The sequence below is a fragment of the Plectropomus leopardus genome, chromosome 17, assembly GCF_026936395.1.
Source record: "Plectropomus leopardus strain MGB_pleo_1.0 chromosome 17, ASM2693639v1, whole genome shotgun sequence".
Taxonomy (NCBI): domain Eukaryota; kingdom Metazoa; phylum Chordata; class Actinopteri; order Perciformes; family Serranidae; genus Plectropomus; species Plectropomus leopardus.
The window spans coordinates 19,888,832-19,908,663 of NC_142192.1; the positions used below are offsets into that span (position 1 = coordinate 19,888,832).

Here is a 19,832-nt window from a genome sequence, read left to right on the forward strand (position 1 = left end):
GTCAACAAACTTGCACAGGTGGGGACAGAGGTGTAAGAGTGCCTTTGGTGTCAAATGGTCAAGGATCCAGTGCTGGCTGTAAAAAAAAAAAAGTCCTGAGCAACATTTAGTTTTAGGCAGCAGAGTGTCAACAGTTATCAAGACAATTAAATTAAATGTTTTTAAATACATTCAAATACATACATTCTTTCAATATTAAAATTCATAAAATGAATCTAACTTTTCAAAAGACCTGCAGACATCCTGAAGCAGATACAATGAGAAATTAAACCTAAGACCTTAACCAAAAAAATTCATTTTTGCCAAAATGGACCCCAATACACAGGAAAACATTCAAAGACAGACGCATGAAAGGGAGATGAGCAAACATACCTAGCTCCTCAGAAGAAGACAGTTGCTGCTTTGCAGTCCTCCCATGCTCACCTGACCAAAGGCTATGTGTAATGCCTGTTTCACCATGTTTTGTCCATGCTTATAGAAACAAAAACTATAAGAAATACAAGACAAGAAGTCAAACTGTCTGTCATTTGTCTTAAATTATTTTGTTTGTAGATATTTTACCTGTTCATATTGAGAAAAAACATCACTGCAAAAGATGTATAAAATGCATGATCACATTACCAATCTACATCGATACTACCTGCTGCTGTTTGATTACTAGCTGAGCAACTCAGACATACCTGCCACGTCCAGCACCTCCTGGCATTACATGTAAGCAGCTTTCCCACCCTTGCATCAAAGTCTGTTTCCCCTTCCAGTTATGTTTTCTTTAACACAGCTGCTCATGGTCACTGTCAGACTTTGACACACATACTTTGACACACTGTCCTGCTGGAGCTGTCTTTACATTTTACAGGCCACGCCCAGAATCTCCCAACCACAGTTTTAATACTGTGTTTGTGATCCTTGAGGTTTCGAACAAGGCCTGTTCGCTTTTTAGTTACTGTTATAACGATAAGGCAAGACAAATTTATTTATATGGCACATTCCATAGCCACCAGCAACCCAAAGTGCTTTACAGATCAGTCGAGTCAAAGTTCATTGTAGCCAAATCACAAAGCATGTCCCAAAGGACTGTAAAAATAGTACATTTAAATTAATTCCAATTTGATCTACAAAGTCTAGTATCACAAATCACAATTCAATCTGGAGGGTTTTACAACATACGACATCCCTCTGTGCCTGGACCCTGACAGCAAATATGGAAAAACTCCCCCCAAAAAACCCTTTAACAGGGAAAAACTGGTAGAAACTTCCAAAGGATCAACTGGGGAGGTAACTGGATAGATTAACTGGATGAAATATAGCGAAGATCATCACTTTCAGTTTCTACTACATCAAAGACACTATGGCATTTAAATATCTCATAGCTCTCAAAACCCATTGTAAACTCCATTTAATGTTACATTTCAATAACATGAGAGAAGGAACTTCAGCATTAGTAACCTGGTCCATTTTGGTCAAAGCAGGCATTTATTGTCTCAGATCCACAAATGCCTGACAAACTGAAGAACTGAAATCTGTTAAGTAACTACTGAAATTATTAACATATCTCCTGTTTGCTAGTATTTGTCATGATGAAAATGTATGTATGCAGAAACAATACATCGGGTGTAGTCTGAGTTTTTTATCAACATGATGAAAAGGCTTCGTCTTTTACTTGCATTAAGGTGAAAATCTGTTAATAGGAAATTGTGTTTACAAACATCTGAGGGGTGACTGTAAAGTCTGTTAGACACTCAACACAAGCAACACAAGGGGTGTGAGGGGAAAAAAAGGGTCCCAAATATTTGCAGTCGCATCATCTGCTGCAACACAGCATACTTCAGATATTACTGGTGAACTAAAAACAAAAGAATTAACCTCCTTAAAACACAACAAAAAAGAGATCAACTGCTGCCTTTACAGAAATAACTTGCCACCAAAATGGCCATTTGTATATATTTGTAGTTACTCGTAGCGCATTACTTTAAATTCATGAATGAAACTTGGTTTTTCTTGCATACCTCCACGGTAAATGGAGAATCCATAAAAGATGAATAAATTCAAGAAATTAGGTAATAGGGGTCTGCATTTAACAACAGCAAAAAACATCTCTTTACAAACTCTGACACAACTAGTGCAGTATAATCCTAGTCTCCTTTATCCAGTTGTATGCTTAATACTTCCCAAACACATGCATTTTCTCTCAAAATGTTACAACATACTATATTCCAACTATATTGATATGGTTTTGCTGTTGTTTAATGCGGACCCTGATTACTTCAATTTACGAAAAATGTTCACCTTTTTTGGATTCTCCATTCACCATGAAATCATGTAAAAGAAATGTTTTCATCACAATAAAGGTAAGACGCAGCAAGTAATTGATACACAAATTAAAATTTGGGGGGCAAAATATTCCTTTAAGACTGACTTGAAGTAGACCAATAGAACACAAGTTTCAATAGTAATTACGACATACACAGAAAAAGCCAATATGAAACAAAATAGCGTCCTTTGTGCAGACATTGGTTACTTTAAAACATTAAATATAATATAAGGCTGACTGATAAATAAGCAGGCCAATATCTTGACATATATGTATAGCTATCAGCATGTATGCCAATAAGTACTGAACTGCGATAAAATTTGTTTAATTTACAAACGGTGCCGCTGTTACATAGTTTGTCCACCAGACAGCGCAACAACTTTATGTTTATGCTGTAAAGTCTTCTGAATTGTTAATCTGTTGGTCACAATTCTGCTGTATTTAAAATGGGACCCTTATTGAAACAATTTTGTTATGAATGTATTTAAAAATGAGTGTTGGACAGGTTGTAATGTAGAATGTGTAACAGACTTTACCGCCCCAGTTCTCCAAAACTTGAACTCCCACACTGAAATAATTACATAAACACTGAACAAACATTATAAACAGAATAAAAGCTGGTGTATAACTGGTATCAAAAAGCTGTGCGTGACAATTTAAGAAAACCACATGAATGTCCTGCCACAAGTTATAAAAGCTAATATTTATATATATAAAGTTAAAACTTACCAAAAGTATAAGTATTGTTCTGTGCTGTCATGCAGGAGAAAATGTGACAGAACTGTGGTGTTTCAAATTAGTATTCATCTGTTATTCCAACACTATCAAATATAGTAATTTCAGCTTTGAAACCAAATAATTTAAAGCCATGCATTATGTGTCAAGAACACTAAATATTGGCGTCAACGTGAAAATACAGCAACTCAACAATACCCCAAAAGATTAAAGTATCAAACCTGTCTGGAAATGTATTAAAAAAAAATAGTGCCGAACCCCGACTCCTACATAAAATACTGTACTGTAATGTTTTAAACGTATGGCTTTATTAATTCTCCTCTGATCTATAATTTGCGCGTTTGATTACTTATCTCCTGGATAATATCCACCAGTAAAACAATTCTTACACTGTATTGCACTTTATAATTGCATGTGTCACTGATATTGACAGTCCAAAAGATAGAAGGGCTGGTAGTGACAGAGTGCGGTAATTACAGCGGCCTGTAACAGGCGTCTGGTTGCCACATTCGCAGATCCACCAAAATCTGGTTCAGTTTCTTCATCCACAAATTCCTCTCATCCTTAGTGTCTGCACTCAGCCAGTTTCTGCACAGAGAAAAATCATATTTAGCAAAGCAAAGCAGGGTCTTTGTTACTTATAGACAGGGTTCCCACACATTTTTATCAACAAAATTTCTAAACTTTTCAGGATGCATAATAAAATTCCCATTTCAGAAGAGCACGTGCTTCATTGTGTCTGCAGCACTTGCTGGCCCGTTTAAGGTACTATTACACACAAAAACAGGAGCGTTTTAAAGGGGAAGGTTTGGCCTGTATTACTCATGGACAATGAGAACCGTGTGGGTTTTTCCTTTGTATCAAGCAGCAAATAAGTTGTTTACGTTAATTTGCCTTACTTGTCATTGCACCTTTTCCACTGCAACTATTATGTGTCACATTGTTGATGCTAAAATGATATATAATGCAGTTGGAGCAAAAGAGACATATGTTATGTTAATGGCTAACTTACAGAAGATTAATTTGCCATTGTGTTACATTACATAGATGGTTACAATTATTTCATTACACACACAAAAAATCCCATGATTTTTCCCAAGGCTTTCAATGAATTTTACTAATTCCATGATTTTTCCAGGTTTTCCATGACCTTGGGAACCCTGTATCGAGAGGCTTTTAAAATATATTTATACATGTAATCATATGCATACATATAAATGGCAAGAACTTACTTGGTGACACACATAGTATTTTTGCACTGGCTGACCAGCGTTTCTTTGTCATCCTCTCTTTGTGGACGGACTGTGATGAGCTCAAATGTGTTGGGTCTGGCACAAAACTCTCTGTTGGCTGGTTCCACCTTCTTACTGGTGCAGTTAGCCAGATTGACTCGACCAATGGGATTCTAACAGAGGAAGAAAGAAAAAAAAGGGGGGGGTTTAACAAAGAGGCAACAGAGACATAACATGCTTAACTCGGTCAGGTGTCAGTACATAAACACCTAAGATATGTTTAAAATAATTTAGAAAGACTGTCACCATTACATTTTGTCCACCACAGCACAATTGTGCTTCTCATAAAAAATTGATATCATAGGGCCTCCCTCCTATATGTTAATTATTCAATATAATCGGTGCCCCTTGCTTCAAACATTAGAGAATAGCACAGGAAGCCTTTATTGTCATTAAACAAGTACATCAAAATTTGAAAGTGCCATCTATGAAACATTGCAAATATTAAAAATACAAACAATGACACAAACCAATAAACTATTAGTCACACAAACAATGAATAAACAAAGGGCTGAGAAATACTTTAAACAAAGGTAGAAATGAACTATTTGTTGTTGCACAAGAAAGTATGTTATTACACAGAATGGCTGTTGTTATGGTGTGACTGTGTGAAGACCCAAACTGATTTTCCCAAATGAACTAGAAACGAGAACAAGCAGTTAAGCTCTCAGTACAAAACAGTAAAAAAAAAAAAAAACCCAGCCATTTAAAAAAATAATAAGCACAGATTGCATAAAATACTGGACGGAGCCACCGTGACATCACCCATTGGTATGTGTCGCCATCACCATCTTAGATTTTTGGAGCCAGAAGTGACAAAATTTAGATGAGAGGAGGATTTTCGCTAGAAAAAAAAAATCAGGCTTAAAACCATAAAAACAAAATGAACTTACCAGAAAAACTAAATATCCAACTCCTTCGAGGTGCTCTTAGCACAACCACACAACTAAACACTTTCCAACACAAACCATATTTCTCATTTGCTTTGACTCCCCTGGTGTGAACACACACTCAGTGGACCGCCATGCACAGCCTCACCCATGTCAACAAAGAGGTGTGCAAGTTGGACTGGATGCAGATGCTCATGCAGTCAGCCATAATGGCCATTTCATCAGTAACGTTCAGTGGGAAAGTGGAATGTGTGTGTTTTGCCTGGATCATTGTTTACCTGAAGGTGGCAAGTGTTAAGTAGCATGACCTATAAAGTCACATAGCTACATAATTTTAGCTTTATAATGACTGTTTTGCTGTAGACGAGCTCAGTTACCTTGCGTTTCTCATCATCGGGGTAGGTCCAGTAGGAGATGCAGTATCCTGACAAAACACACCACCTCCTGTGCCACGCTCCGAATCCACTGACATCTTCAAACATAGTCTTGAGGGGGAGGATTAAAATTACAAAATTGGGAAATAGCATCAGAAAATCACTGCCAGCCTCGTAAGCATGAGTTAATCTGTGTCGATGTCTGATCTGTTTGCACTCACCAGGAAGCCCTTCTCCTCCACTTTTGAGCCAACTTCACACTGCATCTTGAGGTAGATGTGGCCCTCCAGAGGGCACAAGAACGGCACCTTGAATCCAACGTACAGACACTTCATGAAAACTTCGAATATCACATTCACCATTTAAAAGCATTAGAAGGTATAGTTAAACAAATTAGGTTAGTTTCTTTTAAGATGGTTAACAACAGTTGCTTAAATGCGCCTGTCAGAACAAAGACAGACAAAAAGAGAACAGATCTGTGGTCAGATTGAGCTGATTATGTTAGTGCAACATTGAATTTAGGAATATTCTTTGTTAGTGTGTTCACCCTCGTTCCACACGAACAGAAACAAAGAAGCGTACAATAGAAAATAGTAACCTTGGTATGAAACATGTCACTGAGAAGCTCTCTTTCACTTCCTTCACATTTGATCTAAAAGAAAGATATCGTGTTTGGTGAATGAGTGCACAGGGAGAACGACTGTCCCATGAGACCAAACAGAGTTACTGTGAGTCTCTGTAACGGCCTCACACAAATACACGACAATGATCCAAGTGAGCCATTGCCACCACACATGCAGTGCAGCCTGGGTAGTGTGTCTTCAGACAGGGCCGTCTCTAGCCATTTTGGTGCCCTAGGCAGCAGCAAATTAGTTAGGCATTGCACGTCCTTCCATGTGACTGCTCCTGCACATCCCAATGTCAATGCTGAATCGATATATTGTGCAGTCCTATGTCAACACATATACAGGCTATAAATTGACTGTGATGTGAAAAGTTATCTCCAGAGGTTACTGCAAAAATTAATTTCATTATGCACAACAAAATTCCATGAATTTTCCAAAGCTTTCAATGATTTTTTTTCCAATTCAGTGACTTGTCCATTTTTTATAACCATGGGAACCCTGTCTTTCATAAAAGTATTTATTTACTCAAATGATAGATGCTTGAATTGATGAAATACTCAAATACTAAAATATTGGAAAGCTGCAGTGCTACTTGAGAAAAATCCAGAGATATATTGAATGCAGAATTAAGAGGGAAACTTAAGGGCACTAAAAGTGTGAATATGGAAAAGGACACGAGGATATCATGAAACAATGACATTAACGGCTTCTGTACCTTCTCCAGAGGAAATTTATTTTTCCCAATAGAGGACAAGTTGAGCTTGTGTGATCCCACCAGGACAAAGTTACTGGTGCGAACAGCGTTTGGGCCTCCTGGACTGGCGACAACTACACACACAAAAAGAATGACATCATGAACACCTCATAGAAAAACATCAAGATTACTTGTCCTAAAGAGAACCACTCAGCCAGTAAAAATAGTTAAATAATAATTATTATTATTCTTTTTTGTCAAATTTGTGAAAACAACCCTGATGATGTCATTAGCTTTGGCTTGAGTACAAATTCATGACAGGAAGCATGCGTTACACAGTAGGAATGCAAAGTTTCAAACAGCTTGGGCTTTTACAAGGCTCGGTGGCCGTAATCAAGTTGGGGATTAAGCGGTTTTGGAGCTTCACCTATACTAGAGAATAAAAATGAAATATCTGCTTCTGCTGCTTCAGTTTTCACATTTGTTCTTACAGGTCTCACAAATTTATTGAAGTGCAGTAATCAATCCTAGACTATCCCTTTAAACAAAATTAACATCTAGTGACCTGCATTTACTGCATCATTAAAGCTTTTTGTGCAATGAGAAAGGCATCATTACGTTCAACTCAACAGGCAAATAATTTTGACTGATTTCATATTTTGACATACCTGGCGTCTGGCCACTTTTCTGCAAGACAAGAAATAAAATCAGCAATTAAAAAAAATAAAACACAAGCAGAGAAGTAAGACACATTCTGTTATAAAAACACAGGGAAGAAAGTTTTGTTTGACAGTGGAAACACTTACAGTGATGGCGAGGAATCTCTTTGGAGTGATAGCCTGAAAGATAAAAGATAAAATTAATTCAATAGGAGATATGTGAGTGACAGCGCGTGTCTGAAGGATATATCTGATGCCGGCCGGTTAGCATTTTTCTCCATTAAATAAAACGATACCTGGAGCTGTGTAAAAAAACAGTGACATTGTTCAGATTAGGTCTGCCCACACTGTGCACACCCACCAACATGTGAGGGGATTTAAGACAGAAACTATTCATACCGGCATACACAAATCATGGGCCTCATGAAGCTGTTTCCATATTGACTGGACACACACACACACACACACACACACACACACACACACACACACACACACACACACACACACACACACACACACACACACACACACACACACACACACACACACACACACACACACGTACATACTGAGTGTTAAAGCATGCTACATCAGTAACTGACAATGTGTTTTCCATTTGGAAAATAAAAGACTCACCTTTGACTTGCTGGGTTTCTTCTTCTTGTCACTGCAAACATCACGCTTCTGCACCTAATGATGTCATCAGCAAATGCACAAAATTGTAATGACTCAGTTGTCAGTAATTTTAGACAGCAGTTCAGTACTATAACATTTGATAACCAGTTACCAAAATTTGCTTTACAATGCAAAAATATCCAAATATACAGACATAAAAAGATAAACCAGGGGAGAAAAGAAAAGAAATATCCTCTGGTTGATGATACTTAATTAATTGCAAAGCACTTTTCCTAATGTCTTTAGAGCAATATGTGAATGCAAAAATCATGCACGGATCTGCAAAGAACCTGCAGATTTTTCCTAGACATTAAAATGTGTTTTGACAGCAGATCTGGAAAACAGAGGAAATTAATGCCCAACTAACATGACTGTAATGTGTGTAAAAGGTGTAAAGACCAGTAAATACAATACTATTATATTAATAATACTAATATTATTAATACGTGGTCGGAGCATCGTTATTTTAATAAACCATGATGTGACACTCACCAAGCTATAGACCTCAATGTCAATTTCAAAGTCACTGGAAACATCAGATCTGAAAGTGAAGAGAAAGAGTCGTTACTATTCAGCAATCAAGAACAATCAAGTTTTTTGATTAAACCTTTCTGTTCAATAAAGGCTTATTAAATTGAATATGACAAGTACATGTTTTAATAACACAGCCACACAAAGCATTAAGTGTCAAATAATATACATTCTTTATATTAGCAGGAGCGCAGGATTTACATGGTAAACTTGGTAGGGAAAGCCAAGGTGTCCCCACTCAGGCCGCGGTGTGTGCTGGCTAATGGTGTGGCCACAGTGTTCTCTGCTCCAGCACGAATCATCATGAAGAACGAATGTTTGGTCGACTCTGAAATGATCAGGACAGATGACACAGATTAGATTCGGAGTCTTCTTCTGATACTGAAATAAACACTCAGTTACAAGGACTAAATTTAGAGAAAGGCCGTCTTCCTTACTTTGATTTCTAATATTAATGTAATAGCAGTCTTTTCAAAACTCACAGTAAAGACACAGCAAGAAGACTGAAATGTTGACGTATAATACTGAGAGTCTTGAGATAATGTTGAACAATAGTGGGGTTCTGCTGTAAATCACTGTGGTTATATGCATTTTGAGCCTACCTGGCTTGTTTGCAATGGAGCAAACAAAGTCTGCCTTGAGAGGCAGACGCAGCTCCTGCAGGGTGATGGAGCCTTTGGAGGCAGACATGCCGGTAGGTTCTGGGGCTGCAGAGGCCTTTTTCTGGCCTGTTGGGTCTCCTTTCAGACGGTCCAGCTCTGCCTTCAACGCTTCCCTCCTCTCCGCTAAGGTCAAAAGGACAGAGAGTCAAGTTTTGATACAACTGGAAGTGCCCCAATCCTACATACAGGTGCTTTAATATATATATTTACACTGGCGGTGGTGGTAATGTGGTAAGGCAGATGTCAATGAGCCTTTGCACCTGACTGCAGAATAAAAATGGACGACATCCTCCCCAAAGATGGTTTCTTCAACTTAAGTTAGTTCTCATCATGTGTATGTATGTTCAAGTGTTAGCAGGCTAGCAGACTTTTCCTCTACACATATGTAGCCAGGATAAATCACACACTTTACCATCTTCACAATTTATTGTTTCTTATCTGTGAAATAAAAGCCAATTAAAAGCTTCATTTCCACTGAGGGAAATGGTTTAAAAAATTAACAGGAGGTCCATGTCGCCGCACCGTTACGTTTTTTTGGAGGTGCACATCAGGCTATGGCGAAGGCTACACTAAAGGTGCCTACACTGTAAGTACATCATCATCTCAGCGCAAAAGTTTTAATCTAACTTGAAACCCCAAAATGAACTGCAGTCTTGAAATTTAAATAAAGAAAAGATAGTAAGGCATTCTGAAGAATAGCTTGAATAAATATAGATATAATAAATATATAAAGCTTAAATAACTTCTTAAACCATATACAAGTGTGCTGAGTACTGGCTGACTATTTGTCTGTCTAAACTCACTTGCCACCAGCAGCAGCCTCTCTGCCTCAGCCTCCACCTGGGATCCTTTGCCGTGCTCTTCATCTGTGCAGCAGTTGAGTGCCTGACTGGCCTGATGAATGACTGTCTGCTGCAGGTTCATCTCATTTGTCAGAATCTACAGAAACATACAGCAGAGTAATAGTAAGGCTTGCTGTGAGAAGAGAGTTGTGTATATGTACATGACTCAAGTCCTAAGAGTTCATATAAAAACATCACACTTCTACTTTGATCTAGCATGAATCAAAGTTACAAGTATTTATTCCAAACCTTCGTCCTCTGTTTGATACTGAAGAGACTGGATCCTCTGGGTTCCTCTGCTCTGTGAGAGACATCCTCTTTTCTCACAATCACCTGTTTCACATTGGGTCTCTCGGTCTCTTTCACCCTGGTGGACCTATATGCATCAATGCTAGCACAAACGGGACCAGAAACAGATATTTAGGATACATAATTATGCAACAGGGAGGGCAGCCAACTTTAATTCATCCCAGTGTAATAAATTGGGAGCACTTACCTATATGGCAGTTTGTGGTCCCCGTCTAATGCCTCAATACTATCTGAGGAGGCAGTGCGCGTCATGTTAGTTCTCTGGAAGTTGCGTGGTCTGGAAACATCGTCTGGAGTGTTGCTCTTAACAATGAATGAGCTGGCAGGTGTTGACGTCTGCACAAAAGACATGAAGGCATGTCACTGTTAAGCTGTTTCTTGCCATGTTAAGTCAATCTAAGTTGTAGAAAGAACATCATTTTGGTGCCTACCATCATTCTCCTCTCTGGACTCTTCACCACAGCAGCCACAGTCTCTGCTAGTGGAGTGAGGAGGGACATGGAGGAGATATTCAGACCATCTTCCTCCTCATCCTCCTCGTCATCATCATCATCATCACTCTGCTCCAGGACTCCATCAAACAGCTCGTTAATAACTGCAGAGTTGATGGACTGGTCTACATTCATCTCTCTCTCACTGACCACCTCCTCTTCTTGCGGGGTTTCATCAGTTGTTTTCTCTATAGCACAGGTAGCAACTCTCAGAGGACTGGAGGTTGAGGCTGGAGGCGAGACCAGCAACCTGTCACCTGTTATTCAATATAATCTATGTTGGTAAACATTATATTTTCCCACTTTTATCAACATTTAAGATAACAGACACATCTAGCTTTCACAATTTAGGTTCAAATTAGCATGTGCAGACTAAAGACCTTTGGCATTCAAAGCCATCTTTTGAATTTAATTTGACTTGATTTACTGATGGAGTTCAGCAACAACTGAACTATATAAGTACCAGAGATTGCATTGATAGATAGGTATGGATATTGTCCTTGTCACTGAATACCCCGCTTGCTAAAACATCTTCCAACCAACTAGAATTTTAGAGCTGGCTAACACGTTCAAGTAAAGGAAAAAAAAAAAAAAAACAGAAAAAAAAACTTCTTAGTTAAAACTTTAGAGCTACAGCTTTAGATATCTGCGCACCATAAGGTTGCATGTAGGTCTTGAACAATATAAAAAAATTAGAGGGGGAATTTAACTGATGGCAGTTTTTAAAGTATCAAACATCTACTTCATACCAACTGACAAAAAACTTTGAAGACTAAGCAGAAATGTAACTTGCAACCTAAGCAAATAAAAATCAAACATTACAGCATTTATACCAAATATCTCAGTATCTATAATGCAACAATATTGAGCTGATTTTAAGATTTCTGATCAACAGTAAACAGTGACACATCCATCCACAGTCCTATACTGTTGGCTCTCCCTTTTATACAGCATTGATTCAGCACTATCTCCACTCCCAGGTTTAAGTTTGTACCTTTTATATGAAACAGCAAGACGGCATAACAGCGCAATATTCAGGGAGTGTAAAAGGGGCAAATGAATAAGGATGATATCCCATGACGCTAATTTATAAAGTCTCTGAAATCTTGCAGCAGAAACACTCTTCCTCCAAACTTTTGTATATAAAACACAGCCTTTAGCTTCATCTAGTGAGTTGTAGCAGTTTTGCCAGCATCATGAGTTTTTCATTTGGGAACATGCATTATGACGGTAATTCCTGACTTTTTATCTAAAAAGCTTAAAGCTTTCGTGTGGAGAGAATGTAACAGGTGAAAGAAATGCCAATGCTAGTAACTGATCACTCAACGAAACAAAAATGTAACTGAATACCTGAAGGAGTGTGTTTTGTGGGTGTGTCTGTGCTCTCAGTAGAGTGTGCTGTGGGTTCATCCTTCGGCTCACATGGGGCAACATCAACCTTCGCAGGCTTGTCAAGCTGTTCCTAAAAAGCACAATATTTATCAAATATAATCCCACACATGCTAAAAAGACATGAGTATATTGTGAGATGCCAAACATAATTTTGTCATTTGTGTGTCAGATGTTTGCTGGCCAACCTTGATCTCTGTGGTCTTATTGGTTTCTGCAGCTTCATCTTTGTTTATCCACATATTGTTTCCCTTCTGGAAGCGACTGCGGATCTTAGCCAGCTCAGACTCTCGCTCCTAAAATGAAGGGATTTTTTTAAAAAATCTCATTTTACTATTGTGATATCAAACTAAATGATTGCTACAATAAGGGGATACACGATAACAGTAATCTACCAGCTTCTGTCTTTGGGTGAGATCAGCGGTGGACGTGTTTGCAGCTTGGGCAGCTCTGAGCCTCTCCTGTACCAGTCTGGTGTTTGGGGTGACTGATGATGGAGTTACAGTGGGAGTCTTGGGGTGGGGTGTGCCCCCTGCAGGGGAGCCCTGGTTGGTACGCTCCTGGCACCTCTCTCCAAATCGCTCCAGAAAAGATTTTACACCTATTGGGAATAATGAAAAAAATACCCTATTTTTTTTAAAACGTGCAGGAAACTAACCAAAATGTCAAACATGATTCAAACCTAGATGTAATATTACTGGCTTGTGCAAATAATTTAAAATATTAGGTTGGGTGTAAACTGAAAATAGAGTTGTAATTCTTTCTAAAAACATGTCAAATCAAAACACAACAAATGAGTTATTTGGGCGCGGCACCTGCTGTATAGTTGAAAAAAAAAAAGGTTGATTGACAAAGGACAAGAGGGTCAATTCAAGTAATTCAGTAACCTGGACACAGCACATCTCGTGTTTTTTACCACTTTTACGAAAGAAAATATGCAAAAGGCTGCCAATGAAGAACTGGATCGTCACTCCATAGTTAGCTGTTTTTTTTGTTTTTGTAAACAAATTCAAATAAACTGCATCATGACTCACCAGGTGCTCCAGCTGTGGCCTTCTCCTGTGCGACGGATGGTTCAGCAATGGTGGGCTTGGCACGAAGTTCTGGCTTCTGGGGGCTGGAGGTGGGGTTGAGGCCCCTGGAGAGGGCCTGATTCCTCAGGGGGCTTTGAGGGACTGATGTTGAGGACGAGGGGCCGGCCTTCTGAGGACTGGATGGGAAGGTCGTTCCCTGGATGGAGCTCTTCTGGGGACTGGAGGGGGAGGTCATCCCGTGGTTGAAATTCTTCTCAGAACTTGTTACTGACTGAAGTGCTGGCCTGGCTGCTGGAGTTTCCGCCTTCTGTGGGCTCGGGAAAACCACTCGGCTTGACTTTGCTGGAGAATTCAAAGCCTGCTGAATAGACATAGAACAGCTCCTTTATTTACAAAGAATATTTAAAAATAAGTTTTGGCGTCCCAGTGGTCTAACTGGGCATTCAGTGCTAAACCAGTATGCAAGCTGCTGCACTGGTAGGGGCATGTTGCTACAATTAACAGGGCAGCCAATGTATTGTGTTGTTGAATGATGTTGCAGTGCATCAAAGAGCGCTCCGCATCGAGACCCCTGCTGTGCCAACACAGTAGCCACACTGAAATCAGTGATGGGGCTGCTTTGTCTCTCATGGTAATGTCCGATACACTGTACACCGTACAAATGTTTTGTCAGACCAACATTTCAAAAGCCAAAGATATCCCGTTTACCATAATCCATTACATAAACCCAGTAAATTCCCACATCTGAAAAGGTGGAACAAGCTAATATTTAGATTTTTACATTAAAAAAAGCCAATTAATTTTCATTCCTGATGGAATTATTACATCTACATGTAATCACACAGTAATTTAGCACAAAAATATTCCAGGACATTCACAAGATAAATGTTTGCATTCATGTAAAGTAATAATTTAATAAATTAAGGGTTTTGTTTGTTTTTTTTTAAACCCTGACTCTATTTCCCATGTTTTCAAGGAGGGGAACAATTTTTTTTCAAATTGGTCCAGTATTGTGCAAAACCGCTGCTCAGGCTGCAATTTAGCCACTCTGGGAATTTTTGCAACATAGATTTCTGTTCAATGAAAGTACTTGCTTTTGCCACTGACAGGCTCAGATAATTATTCTGTGTCTAACAATTTACAATAAAAGATCTCAACAGAGACAGACCTTTTTGTTAGGGAGTAAACAGCCAAGAAATTATTATCTCCAAACACTCCAGACTCCATTCAAATAAACAGTAGCTTAAACATGTATTAAGGCAGTATACTGTATTTTTTACATCTAATCAGGTGAATAAATGGTTAATTTTGACCACACCAGAATTGCTAATTGTTGGACCAGTTTTAAGATGTTTTTATGAGTTTCATTATATTTCTGTTGACTTTGAATGAAATGTTTTGTACAATGATAAAAACACTGCTTTTTAATTAAACTCTAGTGTGTTTGGCTATAGCAATTTTAGGGCCATTTCTGGTTAAACGAAAAGGATCTTAATTTTAAACAAGGTCTATCTATGTAGGGAAACTTTCCATAGACTTTCAGATATTTACAAAAAATAATCTGAGTCTGTCAGCGGCAAAAACAAAACCTTCAGTGAAATTACTGACCATGAGAAAATGCCCCAAGTGGTTACATTGTAGCCTGTTTTACTGCTGTCTGCAGCAGTCTTGCTCAGTAATGTACCAATTTCAAAAACTTTTGCTCTTATTAGTCATTTAGAAACAGAAACATAAAATACAGGGTCCAGGTTGAAAATATTGAACTTGCCCCCTAAGTCACTTCGTCAAATGAGATAACACAATACTGAATGAGCCTATGACCAAGGGGATGAAAGTCCTTGCATTTGCGATATTAGGAACTTGATGAGAGTGACGTTGCCAGATAAACATCACAAGCGGTGCACGGTCATTAATTAATAATCTGCTGTCCCACAATCATCAAAACATGCACACAGTGCTGTGGTAACCCTTTCATCTCACCAGCTGCAGGAAAAATGAAACAAACCTATAAAAAAAAAAAAACAAAGCAACCAGCCTGGTTTCAAGCCTTCATCTGCCAATAAACACACTGCAATTACCACTTATCTCTGTACGTGCTACCAAAGAGAAGGAAAATGAGATGTCTGAGATTTTTACTTTAATGCAGCCACAAGCATCATGTTCTTGTGAGCTAAGAATTAAAGCATCTAAGTTCTTTTGGGGGTCCTCTAAATCAGAAATGGCACATTAGATCAAATGAAAAAAAGCATCCAAAAGTAGATAGCTCATATAAAATCAGACAGCCATAACTGCTTAGGCAGAAGAGCAAGACAATGCAAGGTGAATCTACCTGAGAGCTGGGTGTGAACTTGCTGCTTGCAGTTGAACTGGCCACCACATGGCCAGCAGCACTTGGTTTAGTGCTGGCAGCCACAGTAGCATCTCTGACTTGTAATTTGGGAACGGCCGTACCAGGCTTCTCCTTTGTATTCTCTTTGGGAATGTTAGCATGGCTTAAGTCATCTTCCCAGGATCCAATGGTGGCAGCGAGGTTGGCGAGTCTGCCTCTCCTCCCCAGTGGAGTTCCTGAGGACGGGGTGGGGTCGGGGGGCGGCTGGACCTCAGCTTGTCTCTTCAACAGGGACAGGGGAGTGCAGTCAGGAACTGCATCAGAAGTGTCTGAAAAGGTGGCAATATGTTTATCAGGGTTTGTAGAGCTTAAGGCAAAATGGATTTAAGACTGTCGAAGACTATTTAAAACCAATTTTAAAATAAAAAATTAAAAGAAAACATGAACCAACATGTTTCACTTAAGGTTAAGGTGAATTTCGCCTGAATATTTATTGTAACATAACATGACTTTTTGGTGATGTTAATGCAAGAGGCTTGATTTTACTGTGCAATGCCAGAAAAAAAAGATTCATAAGAATCCTTCTTTGCATGTCTGAGCATCTTTAGCCTTATTAGTCTTTTTAAGGATCCGTGGGAAGTCTGGTTTATTTGGGCTGGCGCAAACTTTATAACTAAGACACTAGTTTCTTTATTTTAGCATGAAGTTTCTCTTTTGTTTACACCTTGATAGTGGATTGTGTCTTAAAATTCTTTTAAATTTTGAGCTAAAAAGGTAAACAGCAAACAAAATGATTTCACACTGCACACAAAATATTCCTACCATCGCCATCCCAACACTTTCTCTGCACTGCCAGCCTCTGCAGACGAGACTTCATGCCTGCAGCAGATGGAGCTGGGTCTTCCATCAAGTCCTCCTTGTTGCTCTGCAGGGCTAAACTGACAGGCTCCTTCTTCTCTGCTTCTCTGCTGCTTGGAGGATCAGGAGCAGGGGTGACAGCCATCTTCTCTGGCTCTGGCTGTGCAGTTCTCAGCTGCCCTGGCTGAGACTGGATAGCAGGCCGGTTAGCAGTCTTCTCCAGGGACAAGGTCTTTCGAATGCTGGCAGGCCCCACTGGGGGCTTCTTGTCTGTGGGAGGATCTGAGAGCACAGGAGCCGTAGTCCGTGTCATCATTGGCTCCTGGTTCTCCTCACCAACTGCAGGCTGGACATTTTCCTCTGAGCACCTGCGCTTGGACGGAGAAGGCTTGGAGGACACCTGTGGAGCTGGGAGGAAGTGATGGGCAAATATAAGCAGAGTAGAGCTCCAACTCAATGGTCAAACTGAAAAGACGAGTCTCAGCATAAAGAAAACTAACAATTATGTCCATACCTTTCTCAATGGCTGGCTCACTGATCACACTATTAGTGTCGGCCAGCGGCTCTCTGGGCCTTTTGACCATCTGTCTGTTCGCTGCATTTGGTCTCTCTGCCATTTTCTTCTGCAGGTTTTCTCTGCGAGCCCGAGTTCGCTCCAACAGTTTCTGTTTTGACAAAAAAAACAAAAAAAAACCAAAGTTAAACTCTTACTCCACAGGCTACTGTATACATACAGAGGATGGACAGAATAAAATCACCATCTGTACAATGTTTTCTTTTACAGGAACAATACAACCGCAAACTAAATTACTGAAGAATTGACAGTCTTAGTATGTTCCATTATAAGCTGCACTAAGGTATTATTTTAAGCAAGGCTATTGCATAGAATTGCATTATATCTTCACACAGGTGTTGCTTTTGTTATGTCCATCCCCCTTTGAGTTTTCCTTAAAACTATAAATGTGTTTTCTGTGCATTCTTGCAGCGAACGAGTGCTCCCACAGCAAGTCGAATGTCAGTACTTACAGAGGGGTGGAAAATTACCAGAGGCCCCACGATAGGATATTATCCAACCACTTCAGTGGATACAATATTAATGTAATTTTAAACATTTTGTGATATTTTGAGTATTGCAGTAACATATATAGAGATGTTATAGAGATGTCGGTTGTTGGAAATTATTTTCGTAAGGGAAATTTTATCAACATAAATTTAACAATAACAACCATTTATGTTTGGGCGTTGGGCAGACCACACATTGCATGAACTAGTATTAATGAGGATAACCCAACCAATAGGTTGGTTGCCTTGCAGTTTTAGCTTCATTGTTATTGCACAGGAGAGCTGTATCAATTTCCTCATCTAACTCTTGGAAAAAAATAAAGAAGTGCATTACCTAAACTGTGGACCTCTTTAAAGAAACCTAAGTTTATCTGGCAGCAAGCCATACATCTCATTTTCAGATAATTATCCATTAACCTGAAGTGCCATTGATGTTGCAGATGATGATGATGATGTCTATGTTGTGAAACAGAATCTGAGACTCAGACCTCTTCATAATTACACCCCTGTAGACTTGGAATAAGTCTGGCTTTTTTCATATAGGCTGAAAATTGATTCTGATTCCCCATCTTCCCAGATAACCTCTGGATATCTGTCAGTGCAAATGCAGAACAAGGCACACATCATTGTCTATCTTTTTATGTGCTACTTTATAACAGGCAACACAACAGCCTAACAGTCCTTCTCCACCAGAGATAAAAAGCCCTCTGTTTGCTTGCCCTCTTTTCCTCTTTTCTTCACACGACATTCCCTTCCCTTGCCCTTGTCACACAATCTGATTTACTGTACTGCGCGTTAAGTTTGCAGGCCCAAACACATTCCTGCAGCTGCACTGCACCGCCTGCACAATTTCTCCAGGCTGTGTGGAAAAAACCTGAGGTCATATTTAACAAGCATTCCTCGGGAATGAGCCACTCCTGCTCTTGGTTGCTGGATTTGAAATTTCACACTCTGTTGGCGCGGTTAACTGGATTAACAAGAACTGTTTTTAGATGTGAATCATTTCTAGTTTTTTTATGCATGAAAGACAAAGAGAGAAAATCAGGCAAAGAGGGCCAAGTGTTGGAGAATTTCCAGTGCTGACACATACCATCTCCTTAAATGGAGACAAAGCAGTTTCATTAGACCAACGTTTCGTTATAAAGCATGGTGGTGTGATTTTGGTTTAGAGAAGTAAGAGTGGGGTATTATAGTACATTGCACTACAAGGCATGGCAGATTGACTAACATAGCACATGTCATACCCAAAGTAAACCTTAGCCCTGTCACAAAGACTGCCCCAAAATTTCAGTTTGAACTTCAAAGTCTAATAGCAGTGAGCAGCCCTGAGCAGTCAGAAGTCTGGTTAAATTGCTTAACAACTTGTCAAACATGTGAAAACTTAAAACATTATGTAGTTAACCGAGCCGTTGGAAGACTATGACACTAAGTTTGCGAGCGTTTTTTTTATCTTAGATTTGTGATTTCTGACAACTGACAAGACAAAGAAACGGCACGTGACATGTTTTCATTGTTTTCACACATTTCTATATGCTAACATTAGCTTCCGTCAGTACTATGTATACGAAATACAAAATTTGGTGTCCAGTCTTACCGTTAACTACAAATATCTATAAAATTTAAAAAGCAATGTTAACGTTTGGCAGGTTAGCATTAGCAGAATCAACCTCGCGATAACGTTACATATCAAACGTTAGCTAATGGTAAAGTTAGCTCACTGACTTACCTCAGTAAACGGGTCCATGTTGGACAGTTTATCTCTGACCGAGCAATATTTCAACAACGCTGTATTTTTTAGGGTTTGTACACCAGTATGTGTACACAAACAGGGCGTAATAAGCCTCTCAGCTTCTCCTCTGTCTTTTCGGTTCCTCTTCTCTCTGCAGCACGAAAACAACTGTTCAAATTTGAATTTCAGCGCTGCGCCTACTGCGCAGACTCTAACTGTTGAACGGAAACCCTGAGAACCAATCACAACCGACGAGCCGGGCTTTAAACGAGCACAGCCAATCACAGCCCGGCTTTATGAAAAAAACGACGTGACGTTTCAGCAACGTAACACCCAG

General features: G+C 39.3%; 1 protein-coding gene across 7 annotated transcripts; it reads right to left on the reverse strand.

Moving 5' to 3' along the window:
* Window positions 1–928: 928 nt before the first annotated feature.
* On the reverse strand, window positions 929–19,712 carry anln (anillin, actin binding protein). Of its 7 annotated transcripts, none has more exons than XM_088090465.1 (25): window positions 19,493–19,712; window positions 17,219–17,369; window positions 16,669–17,112; window positions 15,847–16,175; window positions 13,518–13,875; window positions 12,879–13,084; window positions 12,672–12,779; window positions 12,445–12,556; window positions 11,035–11,351; window positions 10,791–10,939; window positions 10,544–10,685; window positions 10,256–10,391; window positions 9,393–9,575; window positions 8,992–9,118; window positions 8,752–8,800; window positions 8,221–8,274; window positions 7,981–8,025; window positions 7,729–7,761; window positions 7,591–7,609; window positions 6,944–7,056; window positions 6,201–6,254; window positions 5,824–5,910; window positions 5,606–5,713; window positions 4,279–4,451; window positions 929–3,634 (listed from the first exon to the last, which is right to left on the reverse strand). In XM_088090465.1, exons 1-25 carry the CDS (start codon window positions 19,508–19,510, stop codon window positions 3,520–3,522), a joined length of 3,630 nt encoding a protein of 1,209 aa, XP_087946591.1. In that variant the 5' UTR covers window positions 19,511–19,712; the 3' UTR covers window positions 929–3,519. The 7 variants fall into 7 exon arrangements, with proteins under 7 accessions (XP_087946591.1, XP_087946594.1, XP_087946590.1 ...); XM_088090468.1 differs by having other exon boundaries at window positions 11,035–11,282; window positions 13,518–13,878; XM_088090464.1 differs by having other exon boundaries at window positions 13,518–13,878; window positions 19,493–19,711.
* Window positions 19,713–19,832: the final 120 nt, after the last annotated feature.